Source organism: Lolium perenne, chromosome 4 (assembly GCF_019359855.2).
Source record: "Lolium perenne isolate Kyuss_39 chromosome 4, Kyuss_2.0, whole genome shotgun sequence".
Classification (NCBI taxonomy): domain Eukaryota; kingdom Viridiplantae; phylum Streptophyta; class Magnoliopsida; order Poales; family Poaceae; genus Lolium; species Lolium perenne.
Genome location: NC_067247.2, coordinates 346,971,120 through 346,992,459, shown reverse-complemented (window position 1 = coordinate 346,992,459; position 21,340 = coordinate 346,971,120). Strand labels below are relative to the sequence as shown.

Here is a 21,340-nt window from a genome sequence, read left to right as displayed (position 1 = left end):
GCTACTGGACATTGACACAATCATTCTTAAAACTTCCTTCACACCAAACTTCAAGCAAACTCATTAGAGGGTTAGTGCACAATCAAAAATTCACATGTTCAGAGGTGACACAATCATTCTTAACACTTCTGGACATTGCACAAACCTACTGGACATTAATGGATCACAGAAATTCATCCAACATAGCAAAAGAGGCAATGCGAAATAAAAGGCAGAATCTGTCAAAAACAGAACAGTCCGTAAAGACGAACCTGGAAGGGGCACTTAACTTGCTCAAACGGAAAAACTCAAAACTAATGAAAGTTGCGTACATATCTGAGGATCACGCACGTAAATTTGCAGATTTTTTTGATTTTTTTACAGAGACTTCTGCGCGAATTCCTGACAGACAACAATGCTGTTTCGGTGCAGCAATCCAAATCTAGCATCAACTTTACCATAGAGACTTTACTTGGCACAAAAACATGATAAGGAGAGGTTGCTACAGTAGTAAACAACTTCCAAGACTCAAATATAAAACAAAGTACTGTAGTAAAAACATGGGTTGTCTCCCATAAGCGCTTTTCTTTAACGCCTTTCAGCTAGGCGCAGAAAGTGTATATCAAGTGTTATCAAGAGATGAAGCATCGACATTACCTTGGGCTTTACCCTTACCTTTCTTGTTCTTTTTCTTACTCTTTGATTTAGGGAATATATGTCTACCCCCGGGTGTAGAGGTGAATTTTAGGGTGCCTTCTCCCATATCTATGACGGCTCCCAATAGTTTCAGCAGGGATCTTCCGAGTGTGATTTGTCTTGTTCCTGCACATTCAATAACAAGATAATCAATGGATATTGTTCTCCCAAGAACGGTTGTATGCACACCCGCAGCTATTCCTTTAGGAATTATAACAGAGTTATCAATAAGAGTTATTCCTTCTCCCCTTTCAACGAATCCCCAAAGTTTCAAAGATTCATGAATACTCTTAGGCATTAAGCAAAATTCAGACATAATATCACAATTAGCATGAAGAGTTTGGTCACCGATAACAATTTTAATAGTAGGATCCCATAATGAAGGTTCAGAGTTCACTAAAACTTGATCAAGACGGTTACGAACATATCTATAATTTTCATTCAAGCGAGATGCACTTGTCTCAAGAGTGTTTAATCTATTATAAATGCTAATAAGGGCCGAATCAAAGTTATTAGCTGAATCATGTGATGCAACCAATTTTTTTATGGCATTAAAAGCTTGATCCCCATTGCAATGAAGGAAATCTCCTCCCACTACAGCATCCAAGGCATATCTATAGCGAATCATAAGACCAAAATAAAAATTACTAAGGAGAAAACTTAGAGTCATTTGAGGTTCAGCTTTACGATAAGAAGTAAAAATTCTGGACCAAGCATCTTTAAAACTCTCCTCATCCCCTTGTTTAAAAGTGAAGACTAATTCCTCAGGTGAAGAAGTAACAGGTGCAGAACAAGACATGGTAGCAAAAGTAAAATGCAAGTAACTAAATTTTTTTGTGTTTTTGATATAGAGTGCAAGACAGTAAATAAAGTAAAACTAGCAACTAATTTTTTTTTTGTATTTTGATATAATGCAGCAAACAAAGTAGTAAATAAAATAAAGCAAGACAAAAACAAAGTAAAGAGATTGGATTGTGGAGACTCCCCTTGCAGCGTGTCTTGATCTCCCCGGCAACGGCGCCAGAAAAAATGCTTGATGGCGTGTACAGCACACGTCCGTTGGGAACCCCAAGAGGAAGGTATGATGCGTACAGTAGCAAGTTTTCCCTCATAAAGAAACCAAGGTTTATCGAACCAGGAGGAGCCAAGAAGCACGTTGAAGGTTGATGGCGGCGGGATGTAGTGCGGCGCAACACCAGGGATTCCGGCGCCAACGTGGAACCTGCACAATGATGGCGTGTATTTCACACGTTCGTTGGGCAACCCCAAGAGGAAGGTATGATGCGCACAGCAGCAAGTTTTCCCTCAGAAAGAAACCAAGGTTTATCGAACCAGGAGGAGCCAAGAAGCACGTTGAAGGTTGATGGCGGCGGGATGTAGTGCGGCGCAACACCAGAGATTCCGGCGCCAACGTGGAACCTGCACAACACAACCAAAGTACTTTGCCCCAACGAAACAGTGAGGTTGTCAATCTCACCGGCTTGCTGTAACAAAGGATTAACCGTATTGTGTGGAAGATGATTGTTTGCAGAGAAAACAGTAAAACAAGTATTGCAGCAGATTTGTATTTCAGTATTAAAAGAATGGACCGGGGTCCACAGTTCACTAGAGGTGTCTCTCCCATAAGATAAAAGCATGCTGGGTGAACAAATTACAGTCGGGCAATTGACAAATAGAGAGGGCATAACAATGCACATACATGGTATGATAAGTATAGTGAGATTTAATTGGGCATTACGACAAAGTACATAGACCGCCATCCAACTGCATCTATGCCTAAAAAGTCCACCTTCAGGTTATCGTCCGAACCCCTTCCAGTATTAAGTTGCAAAGCAACAGACAATTGCATTAAGTATGGTGCGTAATGTAATCAACAACTACATCCTCGGACATAGCGCCAATGTTTTATCCCTAGTGGCAACAGCACAACACAACCTTAGAACTTTCATCACTTTGTCCCAGGTGTCAATGCAGGCATGAACCCACTATCGAGCATAAATACTCCCTCTTGGAGTTAAAAGCAAAAACTTGGCCAGAGCCTCTACTAGTAACGGAGAGCATGCAAGATCATAAACAACACATATGTAATTACTTGATAATTAACATAACATGGTATTCTCTATCCATCGGATCCCGACAAACACAACATAGAGTATTACAGATAGATGATCTTGATCATGTTAGGCAGCTCACAAGATCCAACAATGAAGCAAAATGAGGAGAAGACAACCATCTAGCTACTGCTATGGACCCATAGTCCAGGGGTGAACTACTCACTCATCACTCCGGAGGCGACCATGGCGGTGTAGAGTCCTCCGGGAGATGAATCCCCTCTCCGGCAGGGTGCCGGAGGAGATCTCCAGAATCCCCCGAGATGGGATCGGCGGCGGCGGCGTCTCAGTAAGGTTTTCCGTATCGTGGTTTTTCGCCTCAGGGGTTTCGCGACGGAGGCTTTAAGTAGGCGGAAGGGCAGAGTCGGGGGGCTAACGAGGGGCCCACACCACAGGGCGGCGCGGCCCCCCCCTTGGCCGCGCCGCCATGTGGTTTGGCCACCTCGTGGCCCCACTTCGTATGCTCTTCGGTCTTCTGGAAGGTTCGTGGCAAAATAGGCCCCTGGGTCTTCGTTTCGTCCAATTCCGAGAATATTTCGTTACTAGGATTTCTGAAACCAAAAACAGCAGAAAACAGGAACTGGCACTTCGGCATCTTGTTAATAGGTTAGTTCCAGAAAATGCACGAATATGACATAAAGTGTGCATAAAACATGTAGGTATCATCAATAATATGGCATAGAACATAAGAAATTATCGATACGTCGGAGACGTATCAAGCATCCCCAAGCTTAGTTCTGCTCGTCCCGAGCAGGTAAAACGATAACAAAGATAATTTCTGAAGTGACATGCCATCATAACCTTGATCATACTATTTGTAAACATATGTAGTGGATGCAGCGATCAAAACAATGGTAATGACATGAGTAAACAAGTGAATCATAAAGCAAAGACTTTTCATGAATAGTACTTTAAGACAAGTATTAATAAGTCTTGCATAAGAGTTAACTCATAAAGCAATAAATCAAAGTAAAGGTATTGAAACAACACAAAGGAAGATTAAGTTTCAGCGGTTGCTTTCAACTTGCAACATGTATATCTCATGGATAGTTGTCAACATAGAGTAATATAACAAGTACAATATGCAAGTATGTAGGAATCAATGCACAGTTCACACAAGTGTTTGCTTCTTGAGGTGGAGAGAGATAGGTGAACTGACTCAACATAAAAGTAAAAAGAATGGTCCTTCAAAGAGGAAAGCATCGATTGCTATATTTGTGCTAGAGCTTTTATTTTGAAAACATGAAACAATTTTGTCAACGGTAGTAATAAAGCATATGAGTTATGTAAATTATATCTTACAAGTTGCAAGTCTCATGCATAGTATACTAATAGTGCCCGCACCTTGTCCTAATTAGCTTGGACTACCGGATCTTTGCAATGCACATGTTTTAACCAAGTGTCACAATGGGGTACCTCCATGCCGCCTGTACAAAGGTCTAAGGAGAAAGCTCGCATTTTGGATTTCTCGCTTTTGATTATTCTCAACTTAGACATCCATACCGGGACAACATGGACAACAGATAATGGACTCCTCTTTAATGCATAAGCATGTGGCAACAATTATTATTCTCATATGAGATTGAGGATATATGTCCAAAACTGAAACTTCCACCATGAATCATGGCTTTAGTTAGCGGCCCAAAGTTCTTCTCTAACAATATGCATGCTCCAACCATGAAGGTGGTAGATCTCTCTTACTTCAGACAAGACGGACATGCATAGCAACTCACATGATATTCAACAAAGAATAGTTGATGGCGTCCCCAGAAACATGGTTATCGCACAACAAGCAACTTAATAAGAGATAAAGTGCATAAGTACATATTCAATACCACAATAGTTTTTAAGCTATTTGTCCCATGAGCTATATATTGCAAAGGTGAATGATGGAATTTTAAAGGTAGCACTCAAGCAATTTACTTTGGAATGGCGGATAAATACCATGTAGTAGGTAGGTATGGTGGACACAAATGGCATAGTGGTTGGCTCAAGTATTTTGGATGCATGAGAAGTATTCCCTCTCGATACAAGGTTTAGGCTAGCAAGGTTATTTGAAACAAACACAAGGATGAACGGTACAGCAAAACTCACATAAAAGACATATTGTAAACATTATAAGACTCCATACCGTCTTCCTTGTTGTTCAAAACTCAATACTAGATGTTATCTAGACTCTAGAGAAACCAAATATGCAAACCAAATTAGCAAGCTCTAAGTATTTCTTCATTAATGGGTGCAAAGTATATGATGCAAGAGCTTAAACATGAGCACAACAATTGCCAAGTATCAAATTATCCAAGACATTTTAGAGTTACTACATGTAGCATTTTCCAATTCCAACCATATAACAATTTAACGAAGATGAAACTTCGCCATGAATACTATGAGTAGAGCCTAAGGACATACTTGTCCATATGCTACAGCGGAGCGTGTCTCTCTCCCATAAAGTGAATGCTAGGATCCATTTTATTCAAACAAAACAAAAACAAACCGACGCTCCAAGCAAAGTGCATAAGATGTGACGAAATAAAAATATAGTTTCAGGGGAGGAACCTGATAATGTTGTCGATGAAGAAGGGGATGCCTTGGGCATCCCCAAGCTTAGACGCTTGAGTCTTCTTAGAATATGCAGGGGTGAACCACCGGGGCATCCCCAAGCTTAGAGCTTTCACTCTCCTTGATCATATTGCATCATACTCCTCTCTTGATCCTTGAAAACTTCCTCCACACCAAACTCGAAACAACTCATTAGAGGGTTAGTGCATAATAAAAATTCACATGTTCAGAGGTGACACAATCATTCTTAACACTTCTGGACATTGCATAAAGTTACTGGACATTAATGGATCAAAGAAATTCATCCAACATAGCAAAAGAGGCAATGCGAAATAAAAGACAGAATCTGTCAAAACAGAATAGTCCGTAAAGATGGATTTTATTAGGCCACCAGACTTGCTCAACCGAAAATGCTCAAATTAAATGAAAGTTGCGTACATATCTGAGGATCATGCACGTAAATTGGCTTAATTTTCTGAGCTACCTACAGGGAGGTAGACCCAGATTCGTGACAGCAAAGAAATCTGTAACTGCGCAGTAATCCAAATCTAGTACTTACTTTACTATCAAAGACTTTACTTGGCACAACAAAACACAAAACTAAGATAAGGAGAGGTTGCTACAGTAGTAAACAACTTCCAAGACACAAATATAAAACAAAAATACTGTAGAAAAAACATGGGTTGTCTCCCATAAACGCTTTTCTTTAACGCCTTTCAGCTAGGCGCAGAAAGTGTATATCAAGTAACATCAAGAGACGAAGCATCAACATCATAATTTGTTCTAATAATAGAATCATAAGGTAACTTCATTCTCTTTCTAGGGAAGTGTTCCATACCTTTCTTGAGAGGAAATTGATATTTAATATTACCTTCCTTCATATCAATAGTAGCACCAACGGTTCGAAGAAAAGGTCTTCCCAATATAATGGGGCAAGATGCATTGCATTCAATATCCAAGACAACAAAATCAACGGGAACAAGGTTATTGTTAACCATAATATGAACATTATCAACTTTCCCCAAAGGTTTCTTTTTAGCATTATCAGCGAGATTAACATCCAGATAACAGTTTTTCAATGGTGGCAAGTCAAGCATATCATAGACTTTTTTAGGCATAACAGAAATACTTGCACCAAGATCACATAAAGCATTACAATCAAAATCTTTGACTCTCATTTTAATGATGGGCTCCCAACCATCCTCTAGCTTTCTAGGAATAGAAGTTTCAAGTTTTAGTTTCTCTTCTCTAGCTTTTATGAGAGCGTTTGTAATATGTTTTGTGAAAGCCAAGTTTATAGCACTAGCATTAGGACTTTTAGCAAGTTTTTGTAAGAACTTTATAACTTCAGAGATGTGGCAATCATCAAAATCTAAATCATTACAATTTAAAGCAATGGGATTATCATCCCCAAGGTTGGAAAAAATTTCAGCAGTTTTATCACAAGCAGTTTCAGCAGTTTCAGGTAATTTTGCGCGCTTTGCACTAGGAGTAGAAGCATTGCCAACACCAATTATTTTACCATTAATAGTAGGAGGTGCAGCAACATGTGAATCATTAGCATTGCTAGTGGTGGTAATAGTCCAAACTTTAGCTACATTCTCTTTAGCTAGTTTTTCATTTTCTTCTCTATCCCACCTAGCACGCAGTTCAGCCATTAATCTTATATTCTCATTAATTCTAACTTGGATGGCATTTGCTGTAGTAACAATTTTATTTTCAATATCCCTATTAGGCATAACTTTCGATTTCAAAAGATCAACATCAGAGGCAAGACTATCAACTCTAGAAACAAGAATATCAATTTTATTGAGCTTTTCCTCAACAGATTTGTTAAAAGCAGTTTGTGTACTAATAAATTCTTTAAGCATGGCTTCAAGTCCAGGGGGTGTATTCCTATTATTGTTGTAAGAATTCCCATAAGAATTAGCATAACCGTTACCATTATTATAAGGATATGGCCTATAGTTATTACTAGAATTGTTCTGATAAGCATTGTTGTTGAAATTATTATTTTTAATGAAGTTTACATCAACATGTTCTTCTTGGGCAACCAATGAAGCTAATGGAACATTATTAGGATCAACATTAGTCCTATCATTCACAAGCATAGACATAATAGCATCAATCTTATCACTCAAGGAAGAGGTTTCTTCAACAGAATTTACCTTCTTACCTTGTGGAGCTCTTTCCGTGTGCCATTCAGAGTAATTAACCATCATATTATCAAGGAGCTTTGTTGCTTCACCAAGAGTGATGGACATAAAGGTACCTCCAGCAGCTGAATCCAATAAATTCCGCGAAGAAAAATTTAGTCCTGCATAGAAGGTTTGGATGATCATCCAAGTAGTCAGTCCATGGGTTGGGCAATTTTTAACCAGAGATTTCATTCTTTCCCAAGCTTGAGCAATATGTTCATTATCCAATTGTTTAAAATTCATTATGCTATTCCTCAAAGATATAATTTTAGCAGGGGGATAATATCTACCAATAAAAGCATCCTTGCATTTAGTCCAGGAATCAATACTATTCTTAGGCAGAGATAGCAACCAATCTTTAGCTCTTCCTCTTAATGAGAAAGGAAACAATTTTAATTTTATAATGTCACCATCTACATCTTTATACTTTTGCATTTCACATAGTTCAACAAAATTATTGAGATGGGCAGCAGCATCATCAGAACTAACACCAGAAAATTGCTCTCGCATAACAAGATTCAGTAAAGCAGGTTTAATTTCAAAGAATTCTGCTGTAGTAGCAGGTGGAGCAATAGGTGTGCATAAGAAATCATTATTATTTGTGCTAGTGAAGTCGCACAACTTAGTATTTTCAGGGTTGGCCATTTTAGCAGTAGTAAATAAAGCAAACTAGATAAAGTAAATGCAAGTAAACTAATTTTTTTGTGTTTTCGATATAGAGTGCAAGACAGTAAATAAAGTAAAACTAGCAACTAATTTTTTTGTGTTTTGATATAATGCAGCAAACAAAGTAGTAAATAAAATAAAGCAAGACAAAAACAAAGTAAAGAGATTGAGAAGTGGAGACTCCCCTTGCAGCGTGTCTTGATCTCCCCGGCAACGGCGCCAGAAAAAGATGCTGGCGTGTAGTTGATGTGGGAGTTAGAAATCTTTGTGGTGTAGCTTTTCTTCAGTTCCCCGGCAACGGCGCCAGAAAAAGAGCTTGATGGCGTGTATTTCACACGTTCGTTGGGCAACCCCAAGAGGAAGGTATGATGCGCACAGCAGCAAGTTTTCCCTCAGAAAGAAACCAAGGTTTATCGAACCAGGAGGAGCCAAGAAGCACGTTGAAGGTTGATGGCGGCGGGATGTAGTGCGGCGCAACACCAGAGATTCCGGCGCCAACGTGGAACCTGCACAACACAACCAAAGTACTTTGCCCCAACGAAACAGTGAGGTTGTCAATCTCACCGGCTTGCTGTAACAAAGGATTAACCGTATTGTGTGGAAGATGATTGTTTGCAGAGAAAACAGTAAAACAAGTATTGCAGCAGATTTGTATTTCAGTATTAAAAGAATGGACCGGGGTCCACAGTTCACTAGAGGTGTCTCTCCCATAAGATAAAAACATGCTGGGTGAACAAATTACAGTCGGGCAATTGACAAATAGAGAGGGCATAACAATGCACATACATGGTATGATAAGTATAGTGAGATTTAATTGGGCATTACGACAAAGTACATAGACCGCCATCCAACTGCATCTATGCCTAAAAAGTCCACCTTCAGGTTATCGTCCGAACCCCTTCCAGTATTAAGTTGCAAAGCAACAGACAATTGCATTAAGTATGGTGCGTAATGTAATCAACAACTACATCCTCGGACATAGCGCCAATGTTTTATCCCTAGTGGCAACAGCACAACACAACCTTAGAACTTTCTGTCACTGTCCCAGGTGTCAATGCAGGCATGAACCCACTATCGAGCATAAATACTCCCTCTTGGAGTTAAAAGCAAAAACTTGGCCAGAGCCTCTACTAGTAACGGAGAGCATGCAAGATCATAAACAACACATATGTAATAACTTGATAATTAACATAACATGGTATTCTCTATCCATCGGATCCCGACAAACACAACATAGAGTATTACAGATAGATGATCTTGATCATGTTAGGCAGCTCACAAGATCCAACAATGAAGCAAAATGAGGAGAAGACAACCATCTAGCTACTGCTATGGACCCATAGTCCAGGGGTGAACTACTCACTCATCACTCCGGAGGCGACCATGGCGGTGTAGAGTCCTCCGGGAGATGAATCCCCTCTCCGGCAGGGTGCCGGAGGAGATCTCCAGAATCCCCCGAGATGGGATCGGCGGCGGCGGCGTCTCAGTAAGGTTTTCCGTATCGTGGTTTTTCGCCTCAGGGGTTTCGCGACGGAGGCTTTAAGTAGGCGGAAGGGCAGAGTCGGGGGGCTAACGAGGGGCCCACACCACAGGGCGGCGCGGGCCTCCCCTTGGCCGCGCCGCCATGTGGTTTGGCCACCTCGTGGCCCCACTTCGTATGCTCTTCGGTCTTCTGGAAGGTTCGTGGCAAAATAGGCCCCTGGGTCTTCGTTTCGTCCAATTCCGAGAATATTTCGTTACTAGGATTTCTGAAACCAAAAACAGCAGAAAACAGGAACTGGCACTTCGGCATCTTGTTAATAGGTTAGTTCCAGAAAATGCACGAATATGACATAAAGTGTGCATAAAACATGTAGGTATCATCAATAATATGGCATAGAACATAAGAAATTATCGATACGTCGGAGACGTATCACACAACACAACCAAAGTACTTTGCCCCAACGAAACAGTGAGGTTGTCAATCTCACCGGCTTGCTGTAACAAAGGATTAGATGTATAGTGTGGATGATGATTGTTTGCAGAAAACAGTAAAACAAGTATTGCAGTAGATTGTATTCGATGTAAAAGAATGGACCGGGGTCCACAGTTCACTAGAGGTGTCTCTCCCATAAGATAAATAGCATGTTGGGTGAACAAATTACAGTCGGGCAATTGACAAATAGAGAGGGCATGACAATGCACATACATGATACGATGAGTATTGTGAGATTTAATTGGGCATTACGACAAAGTACATAGACCGCTATCCAGCATGCATCTATGCCTAAAAAGTCCACCTTCAGGTTATCATCCGAACCCCTTCCGGTATTAAGTTGCAAACAACAGACAATTGCATTAAGTATGTTGCGTAATGTAATCAATAACTACATCCTCGGACATAGCATCAATGTTTTATCCCTAGTGGCAACAGCACATCCACAACCTTAGAACTTTCTCACATCCTTGTCCCAGTTTAATGGAGGCATGAACCCACTATCGAGCATAAATACTCCCTCTTGGAGTTAAGAGCAAAAACTTGGCCAGAGCCTCTACTAATAACGGAGAGCATGCAAGATCATAAACAACACATAGGTAATAGATTGATAATCAACATAACATAGTATTCTCTATCCATCGGATCCCGACAAACACAACATATAGAATTACAGATAGATGATCTTGATCATGTTAGGCAGCTCACAAGATCCGACAATGAAGCACATAAGGAGAAGACGACCATCTAGCTACTGCTATGGACCCATAGTCCAGGGGTGAACTACTCACTCATCACTCCGGAGGCGACCATGGCGGTGAAGAGTCCTCCGGGAGATGATTCCCCTCTCCGGCAGGGTGCCGGAGGCGATCTCCTGAATCCCCCGAGATGGGCTTGGCGGCGGCGGCGTCTCAGTAAGGTTTTCCGTATCGTGGCTCTCGATGCCGGGGTTTCGCGACGAAGGCTTTAAGTAGGCGGAAGGGCAACGCGGGGGGCCACACGAGGGCCCCACACACCAGGGCCGCGCGGCCAAGGCCTGGGCCGCGCCGCCCTGTTGTGGCGGCGCCTCGTGGCCCCACTTCCTTTCCCCCTCGGTCTTCTGGAAGCTTCGTGCAAAAATAGGACCCTGGGCGTTGATTTCGTCCAATTCCGAGAATATTTCCTTTGTAGGATTTCTGAAACCAAAAACAGCAGAAAACAGCAACTGGCTCTTCGGCATCTCGTTAATAGGTTAGTGCCGGAAAATGCATAAATATGACATAAAGTATGCATAAAACATGTAGATATCATCAATAATGTGGCATGGAACATAAGAAATTATCGATACGTCGGAGACGTATCATGCCGCCAGCTCCACCCTGAGGAGGAGGAGGACGGGGTAGCCGCCGCCGGCGTTGAGGCCCAGCAGCTGGACCTGGAGGTCGCGGAGGCGGAGGCGGCAGAGCGCGCGGAAGGGCGCCTCGCGGCGACCAGGGCGGAGATCGCCAATGTCATGGCCGAGCTCACCGATGCCAGGGCCGAGCTCGCGGAGGTGCGGGCGGCCATCGCGGCCCCTCCGGCCGACGCCGTCATCCACGACATTGCGGACGACGACCCCCCCCGTGCCCGGGCGCTTCGAGTGCGCCGGCGACCGCCGGGTTCTGCTCGCGTCCTTCGAGTCCACTGGCGGGGACGCCCAGCGCCGTCAGGCTTGGGTGGCAGAGGAGGAAGCCGCCAGCTATGCGACGGCCATGGCTCGGGGGTTAATGTGGTCCGACCTGGACTCGCTCCAGCGTAGGGGCCCTTCTCCCGCGCGGGTCGAGCAGGAGAACCGGGAGCTGGAGGTCGCCATCGCCGCCAGGGACGAAGCTGTGGCGGCGGCTAGGGACAGGGCCCGCTTCATCGCCGACGTGGCGGCGATCCAGGCGGCGGTCCAGGCGAAGGAGGACGCGGCGGCGGTCCAGGCGGCGGCGGAGGAGGAGGAGGCCCGGGCGACGGTGGAGGCGGCGGCTACCAAGGTGTCCATTGCCCAGGCGACGGCCCTGTGGGACAGCTCCCTGGCCGAGGCCCTCGAACGCCGCAGGCGGCAGGACGAGATGTCCGTTCGCCGGCGTGCGCGGCGCGCGGAGTGCAAGAAGTGTTCCCGCTTCGACGACGGCGCCGGCCCATCCGGCGGCCAGTAGTAGGGCGCGCGACGGCGAGTAGGTACGGCCGTTGTAGTTTTAGGTTAACTCGACTAACCATCTCTGTAAAGATGGTCTTTTTGGCCAATCAATAGTAATGAATTTTTTTTTGCTTATCTACTCACTGCCGACCGGGCCCGGATGTACCCAACGCGGACAGATTTCGCGACCGCCGAGTGTCCGCGAAGACGCAACCTGGCGCATATTTGGGCCAGGTTTGCGTCTCCGCGAACGGCCCGATCACTTTGCGTCGCCCGGCTGGAGGTGATGCCAGACGCATTTCTGGTCACGACGGACACAAACGGTCGCTCAGCGTCCGTTTGCGTCGCGTCGCTGGAGATGCCCTAACTACTATAGTAGTCTCCACACACGGATACTCAAAGACGACGTGAGATCGGATCTACCGAGACTTTGTGTTAGCTGCTGCACCACGTAGGTTTCCAAGTTGGTGGTACTCATGTCAAAACCAAACCTGCTTTGTTGCACAAGTAGTGTAGAATTTTGACTTCACAAGAGTAAGCGAAACAGCAAAGGGGAAACCAGGCAATGCACAACTCATCAGCAGCACCAATCATGTCTTTTCTTTTTAAAAGGAAAAAAAATACATTTAATTCGTATTTGTTTTATCTGGGTTATAAAGCTGGTGATCCGAAGGATTATATAATGTTGCTGAGAAAATATTTCAAAGATTTGCGTCGCCGGTGATCGACACCTTATAGGAAGGTAACGAATCATATTTGTAGATGACGATCCGTAAAATTGAGATTTTTCTAGGGAGGGCTAATTTTATCACGTAAGCTATGAGCATCTTGAATACTTCCCTTAAATCGACCCATTGACTGCCATAATCCCTAAAACCGAGATTTTTTTTGGCTACAACAGTACCCCTAAACGCCTCCCGAAGTTTGTGCCATTGTGTGATGGTAGTCATTACGGTATTTAGTTAGGAATAAGTAGGTTGACTACCCACAATGGGAGTATCATAGGTAGTATCATGCATTCCATGCATGCAAAATGCTGATGTGGCAGTGCAATTAAGGATGAGAGAGAGGGTACTAGTATCATAGGTAGATACTGTATCATAGCACATACTACTAAAAAAATTAATGTCAAGTAAATCTTGTACATATATTTGCATTGAGATTCTACAAAACAATTAATATATGGAGACTATGATACTAGTATATGATACCATGCATTGTGGAGATAGTAACATGTAGTAGTATCATACGCATGATACTTCTATATGATACTATGAGCAAGACACCAAGAGGATGCTAGCAATGAACAAAGCTACATGGTTCCCTGGTATGCGAAGCGGGGATCCATGCATTGTATGCATTCGAGGTGGAAGACCTACTCTGCGGCATGCCATGGGCATTTCCACGGAGATCAGGAACTCTTGATTCGAAATGCTTACTTTTGGTATGTTCGGTTCTTCCAATGATATTGATGTATTGCATTGCTTGACATTGTTTTCCAAGTTAGCCCATTGAGAGGCACCTTCTTGTTAAGTTTGAGCACAACAAGCACAAGTACACAAATGAAATATTGTACTCCCTCCGTCCCATGAAAGTTTTCTTAATTTGTCCAAATTTGAATTTATCTAGTTAATATTTAGTGTTTAGATACATCTAAATTTTGACAAAGTTAAGACATATTTCATGGGACGGAAGGATATATCTTGCAGATAAGATTTGCCCCCAATGGAAAGTATATGTGAATTAAATATCATAACACCAAGGTAAAAGAACATTCTCCATAACACCATGCTAGCTGAAGTTAGAAAGGTGTGGGAGGAGGATTTGTGGTGTTGCAACCCCGCTTTGGGATTGTGTGAGCACCAACAATTATGTTCGGAGATCAGAAGACTCTCGGCGGGATTTTTGCAGCGTGCATCATAGAGCATGAGCATGCCAATATATTCCCCAACTGTTATGTTTGGGGATCAGAAGACTCTCGGCGGGATTTTTGCAGCGTGCATCATAGAGCATGAGCATGCCAATATATTCCCTGTGCTTATGAGTGCATGTAGGGAAAGAAGGTTCGACCCAAGCTATGAGTGCATGAGGAGAAGATCTGATCCAAGCGGATCCAAAGGTTTCTCAAGGTGAATGGGGAGATCGAAGACCGAAATATGCATGGACAACTCTCGGCTAACTTGGTTAAGGAGTTGTGAAAGTTTTGTGGGTAAAATGATTGGTGTTTGTTCAACTTATATGTTAAACTTTATATTATGTGATGCACTAAGTTATTTGTTTCTATTCAAATTTAAATATAAACTTTCAGATTTATGTACATTAAATGATGTTGAACTTAAATCATAGTTTATGTTGAACTTAAATTAAATTTACTCCAACCTAAATCATACTATGTGCTTATCTGCTTGACATGTTCAGTTATCTTTTGATTGTGCATTGTACATATGAATAGATGGATATACACTACTGGAGATTCTCTGGGCAATTTCTTCTCCAATGAGGCGATCACAATGATTCGTGGTTATATTGCCAATTGTGTTGTTGTTGCACTAGAGTGTTGAATCCTATTTTTGTAATGCAAAATCACATTTGGCTTTGGACATAAATTTGTGAGCAGTTGGACGCACCTGTGAGTCTTTGTCGTGTTAGTGGTTTGAAGTGAGGGTACAGAGAAAGAACGAAATTAAGGGAGAACCCAGGGCAGGGGAAAGAGTCGGGTTTCATTGTTATGATGAGTGTCGTAAATCGCATCGGTATGATTGTCGCAACTGGCTTCAGCATGATTTTTGGTGCCGCGTCTACATTTAGTTTGGTACTATATTTCAGCAGAATGGTAGAAAAGAATATTAAAAAAAGCGAGTGTGTCCTCAACGGCCAGGCCATGAAAATGGCACGTTCGTATTTTTGTGGAAGCAATTTTGCTGGAAGAATTATAACTGAACCGTATTCATAATTCGTGACAGTACGTAAGGTCATAAAAGATTCATACAGCAGTACAGGGCACAATCCATGGCAACGAATAAAAGAATCTGTATTCAAGATAATCTCATGCATGTGTAGCAAGATTACATCGCGATGCGGTGTCAAACCATTCCTCGATCTGTCTCTAGTAATAAATAACGTAATATGAACAGCACGAAAACAGAGTAGTCTCCGCTCCATTTAGAACACGATGGCGGCGGCGACCGCGCCGGCGACGGCGACGAAGCTGACGGTGGACGTGTATACGGCCGAGCTCGCGGGGGCGTCGGTTGGGGCGCCGGCCGGTGTGGCAGAGACAGCAGAGGGGGTCACCGCGGAAGGAGCTTCAGTCGGGGTCTCCATGGGCGGGGACGGGGGAGATGCCATCGGGGACGGGGACGCGGCGGTAGGCGGAGTGGCGACCGGCGCAGGGGCGGTGGCCGGGGACCTCGCTGGCGGTGCAGGGAGGGGGGCCATCCTGGGCGCCGGCATGGGGCCCTGTGCGGCGGCGGTGATGGCGAGGAGGGCGACGATCGCGGCGACCACTGCAAAGCGAGCCATCTTGCTGCTGCTGTTGCTGGCGAAGGACTTGGCTAAGATTTGAAGATCAGAAGAGAGGACTTGATTGCTGGCGGATGTTTAGGCAGTGCGATTGTGCGAAGCTGTGAGTTGTGAATTGCGATGACGGGGAGGAAGCGCGATTTTATAGCGGGAGGCGACTCGAAATGTCGGTTAAGGAACAGCTGCGACGTAAGTCTTGGGCTGGCGTCAAGGCCAATTACGCGTGAAACCAGACTGTGAGTACACAGGTGGACACGTCTTTTGCGGGCGGTGACGGGCAAAGTTGATCCCTTCGCGGAGAGGCACCGCGTCCTCTGTCCAACGACCAGTAGTCTCGAGCCACGTTGTTTTTTTTTTAGGAAGTCTCGAGCCACGTTGTTGGATACTCAAAGACGTGATATGGGATTTCTAGACTTTGCGTTAGCTCCTGCACAAGTGCACCACGTATGTAACGTTTCGTTCCCAAGTTGGTGGTACTCATGTACTACTCGTCATCGCTAAAACCTGCATTATTGCACAAGTCGTGTAGTAGCATTTTGACTTCATAGGAGTAAGCGAAACAGCAAAGGGGAAACCAGGCAATGCACAACTCATCAGCATTTCAACACCAAACTTGTCTTTTCAAAAAGAAAAAGAAAAGCATGAAAATAATGTCTCTATTTCCCATCTTAAGTGAAAATGACCAAGGAAGAAGAAAGTTAGAATGTTATAGCTTCGGTTTTTTTTTTTTGTGTTGACCTGTACATGAATCCTATAGCTTTGGGTTTCTATTACTTCTTCCGATTTATATTACTTGTTGAAGGGAGTAATGATAGTTAGGGAAATCGTGATGTTAATTTTGTGGACCTGGGTGCATGTCAACTCTTTTCACACAATAAAATAAAAATACTAAAAGGTAAAAAAGAAGAAGCATAAATCACTATCGAAACAAAGCAAACCCTATTATTATGGACAAAACGCTCATATTTCTTTTTCACATGAGTACATTGGCTTGGTCTCTCATAAATCATAATTTCTTGCTTTAGGATTCCCTCCACATCAAGTAAGGGTTCCTATCATACTTTATCCATTTCAATAAATATGGTGTTTAAATTTAGTGAAAAGCCAACATCCTCTAAGGTTTACCAATGTTTTAGAAAAAAATATGAAAATTTATGACACCAAATCATTATTAGTAGATTCACCATAAAATATACTTTCATAATATATTTGTTTCATGTTGTAGATGTTTATATTTTCTTCTTTACATTTGGTTAAAATTTGAAATCTCGACTTTTGGCTAAATTTATAAGTCTTATTCATTGTATCGAAGGTAATGTGTGTGTACCATGGTCCATCATGGAGGGTGGACCAACATACTCTAAGATTATATTTCAAACTTTTGAGTCTCCGCTGATCGACCCAATAGGACGGTAACAAATCCCCTATTCTTATGAGTGCACGGGTAGAAGATCCTACCCAAGAGAAGAGACAAAGACTAGATCAAAAGGTTTCTCACGATGCACCGGGAGATCGAAGACCCTGCATGCATGGAAAACTCCAGGCTAGATTGGTTGAGGAATCGTGAAAGTGGCATGAAAAATAATTGATGTTTGTTCGACTTATTTGTTAAACTTTATGTTATATGATGCACTATGTTATTTGCTCATATTCAAATTTAAATTTGAACATTGAAAGTTATGAACTTCAAATATGTTGAACTTCAAGTTTATGGGTTCCAAAAGTTCAAATTGTTTTGATTGTAGATTGCATAGATCAAAATGTAGGGACATTATTGGAGATGCTCTAAGCCATTTCATATCCAACCAGGCAATCACAATGATTCGTAGTTATGTTACCAGTTGTGTTACAGATGCACAAGAGCGGCCAGCTGAGAACCAAGGCATAGCCGGGATGGTGGGTATGGGTTGATGCATACCTGCCGGCCTGGGTTCGAGTCTCCGCACTCGCAACTCAGGTTCTACTCACTAATTCCTCTATAAAACTGCCAAGGGGCCTCTTCCCCCTGTTAGGCGTCCTTTAAGAGCGGCCAGCTGTGTATTTGTAACGCAAAATTGTGTTTGGCTTGGGAAGACAGTGGCGGAGCTGGCGTATCCAATGAAACGATAGAATTTATGCACCTTGATGCACCCCTAGAACGTGATCATTTGGATTGAAAATGTTGGGACATGATCCCGTTAGGAGGTGAGTTGTGGTACATTTTACAAACTGGACCTTCTAGACCCACTAAATTCAGCGACTCAAGAACTCTTCTTGGATCTTCCACGAACGCGAGCTAGATTAAGAAATTTCCAATCATTTGCTACCTTTCATGTACCAATCGAAATCTGTCTCCCTTCCACAACACGAACTGAGTTGTTCAAGCTCCAACTCCTCATCTGATTTTGGTGGATTTTATTTTCTCAAGCTCCCAAAATTTTGGGCCGCCGCTGGTCTGGGTGATTTGGAAGCTGGGCACTAGTGCTTCATTGCCGGTGAGAGAAAGAGATAGGTAAAGTATATGCGGAGGGGGAGGCGATTCCCAATTTTCTGAACCCTTGCTTCCGTGGTGCTACGGGAGGAGCTTCATCCATGATTCCATGGTCGGTGAGCGAAAGCCAGAGACGTATAGTAGATGAGGAGGAAGAGAGACAAACTAGGTTCAGCGAGGATGATTTGTTCGAATCTAAGATACTAGAAGGTCCCTTGTAGAAATGTGGCAGCAGGCCACCTCCTCGATGGATCATGTCCCTAACTTTTGAATCTAACAGCTCAAGTGGTACGGGTTCAGCTGGTACATGAGTAGGTCAGTTTCACAGGATACATTCTCGGTGGAGCTGGTATACAAGAGTTGGACTCACATGAACCCAGTGAATTTTATCACTCCTTCACCACAATACTTGCTTTTGATAATGAAATTCAATGATTTCGATCAACTTATCTGTCTTTCACTTGGTTCATTAGTGGAATATCACAACATAACAAGTAGAGTTGACCCCAATGATCTTTTACTCTAGCTTCGCCCCAAGGCAGACATTCGTCTCCAGTTCGGCGCTCATGAATCTTTGGCCCTGGGTGTTGCCAACGTTCTGATGAGTGTGGTTAATCGCTCTGGCATGATTTTTGGTGCTTGTGTGTGTGTGTGTTTTTTTTTTACATTTTGGCTGAATTGTAGAGAAGACGAGTATGTCCTCGGCAGGTAGCCGGCTAGCCGCCCATAAAAATGGTAGTCCTATCAATTTGCTGGAAGAAGTAGGAGTATATATGAAGAATTATGCTTCGTGACAGTGCCCATGGCAGGTGAGGTAACGAATAAAAGAATCTGTATTCCCATCTCTCATTTTTGTGTAGCAAGTTACATCGTGATGTGGTGTCAACCCTTTCCTCGATCTGTCTCTAATAAATAAAGAATCATAGAACGAATCTCGTCATATAAACAGCACGAAAAAAGAAGTGTAGTCTCCGCTCCATCTAGAACACGATGGCAGCGGCAACCGCGCCGGCTACGGCGACGAAGCTGACGGTGGACGTGTAGACGGCGGAGCTCGCGGGCGTGTCGGTTGGGGCGCCGGCCGGTGTGGCGGAGACAGCGGATGGGGTCATTGCGGAGGGGGTCATCGCGGAGGGAGCTTCGACCGGGGTCTCCATCGGCGGGGCCGGGGGAGAGGCCATTGGGGACGGCGACGCGGCGGTGGGCGGAGTGGCGACCGGCGCAGGGGCGGTGGCCGGGGACCTCGCTGGCGGCGCGGGGAGCGGGGCCATCCGGGGCGCCGGCATGGGGCCCTGTGCGGCGGCGGTGACGGCGAGGAGGGCGATGATCGCGGCGACCACGGCGAAGCGAGCCATCCTGCTGCTGGTGTTGCTGGCAAAGGACTTGGCTAAGATTTGAAGATCAGAAGAAAGGACTTGATTGCTGGCGGATGTTTAGGCACGTACGTACTGCGAAGCTGTGGCTTGTGAATTGGGATGGATGGAGGAGTCGCGGTTTTATAGCGGGAGGAGGCGATTGGAAATGTCGGTTAAGCAACAGCTAGCTGTGAGTCACAGCCTCTGACGCTCAAGTCTCGGGCTGGCGTGAAGGCTAAGAGCGCGTGAAGCTGTGTGTGCACAGGTGGACACGTCTTTGCTGGGCGGCGGCGCGGCGCCGTGCAAAGTTGATCCCTTCGCGGAGAGGCACCGCGTCCTCTGACCAACGACCAGTAGTCTCGAGCCACGTTGTGGATACTCAAAGACGTGATACGGGATTTCTACGAGACTTTGCGTTAGCTCCGGCACCACTGCACCACATATGTAATGTTTCGTTCCCAAGTTTTTTTTTTTTTTTGAACTGTTCGTTCCCAAGTTGGTGGTACTCATGTACTACTCGTCAACACTTAAACCTGCATTATTGCACAAGTCGTGTAGTGTAGAATTTTGACTTCATAGGAGGTCACGAGCCTAGCTCAACTGGTTGGGGGAGTGGATGTACAAACCCAGCACCTGAGTTCAAATCCTCACGGAGGCGGATTTAGGTTCCTATTTATATTTGAGGTCTAGACTGGTTGGTGCAGAGGCCGGGAAGTGAAATTCTCCCCATTTTGAAGTATCTTCTTGATATTAATATATTCCCTTTATCGAAAAAAGGAGTAAGCGAAACAGCAAAGGGGAAGCTAGGCAATGTACAACTTATGAGCACTTCAGCACCAAACTTGTCTTTCCAACAAGAAAAAAGAAAACATTTCCATCTTACTGGGTTTAGGTGGGTTCTAACTTCCAAGGAAAGTAATGTATATAGTTTCCAGCTTAAGGGTTTCTTTGATTCATATGATTCGCATAGGAAATTGTATAGGATTTAGATTCTATGGAAATTTTTCCTGCACTAGTTGTTTGATTCATAGAAACAATCATATAGGAATTAATCCTATAGAAATTTTGTAGTGCAAATTCTATATGAATAAAACATTAAATCATACCTCATGAAAAATTTACTTTGACACAATCAAACACAACTCATCTTCAACAAGTCATGACATATTAATTCTATGTTTCTCCTATCCTATGAATCAAAGGAGGCCTAAGTAAAAAATGACCAAGGAAGAAGAAAGTGAGGATGTTATAGCTTCGGATTTTCGTGTTGACCAGTAAATGAACCCTATATCTTTGGGCTTCTATTAGCCCCTCCGATATATCTATGTAAGAGACAATAAATATGGATCGGAAGGAGTAATGATAGTGGGGGAAACTGTGATGTTGATTTTGCGGACCTGTGCATGTCAACTCTTTTCACACAATAAAATCAAAAATACTAAAAGGTAAAAAAAGAAGAAACATAAATCACTTTGGAAACAAATCACACCCTATTAATATGGTCAAAACGCCCGTGTTTCTTTTTAAAGCTACATAGCTTTTCACATGACTACATTGGCTTGGTCTCTCATAACTCATAATTTCTTACTTTAGGATTCCCTCCACACCGAGCAAGGGTTCCTATCATATTCCATCCATTTCAATAAATAAGGCGTTTAAATTTAGT

The 21,340-nt window shown here is 43.5% G+C and overlaps 2 protein-coding genes across 2 annotated transcripts; both read right to left on the bottom strand.

Annotated features, from left to right (window-relative positions):
* Window positions 1-15,337: 15,337 nt before the first annotated feature.
* On the bottom strand, window positions 15,338-15,949 carry LOC127297038 (uncharacterized). Its single transcript, XM_051327291.2, has one exon. It carries the CDS (start codon window positions 15,847-15,849, stop codon window positions 15,490-15,492), a length of 360 nt encoding a protein of 119 aa, XP_051183251.1. The 5' UTR covers window positions 15,850-15,949; the 3' UTR covers window positions 15,338-15,489.
* A 3,260-nt stretch (window positions 15,950-19,209) lies between these two features.
* LOC139839361 (uncharacterized) lies at window positions 19,210-19,684 on the bottom strand. The gene has a single exon (XM_071829416.1). The coding sequence runs from the start codon at window positions 19,672-19,674 to the stop codon at window positions 19,300-19,302; it is 375 nt and encodes a 124-aa protein (XP_071685517.1). The 5' UTR covers window positions 19,675-19,684; the 3' UTR covers window positions 19,210-19,299.
* Between the last annotated feature and the right edge of the window lie 1,656 nt (window positions 19,685-21,340).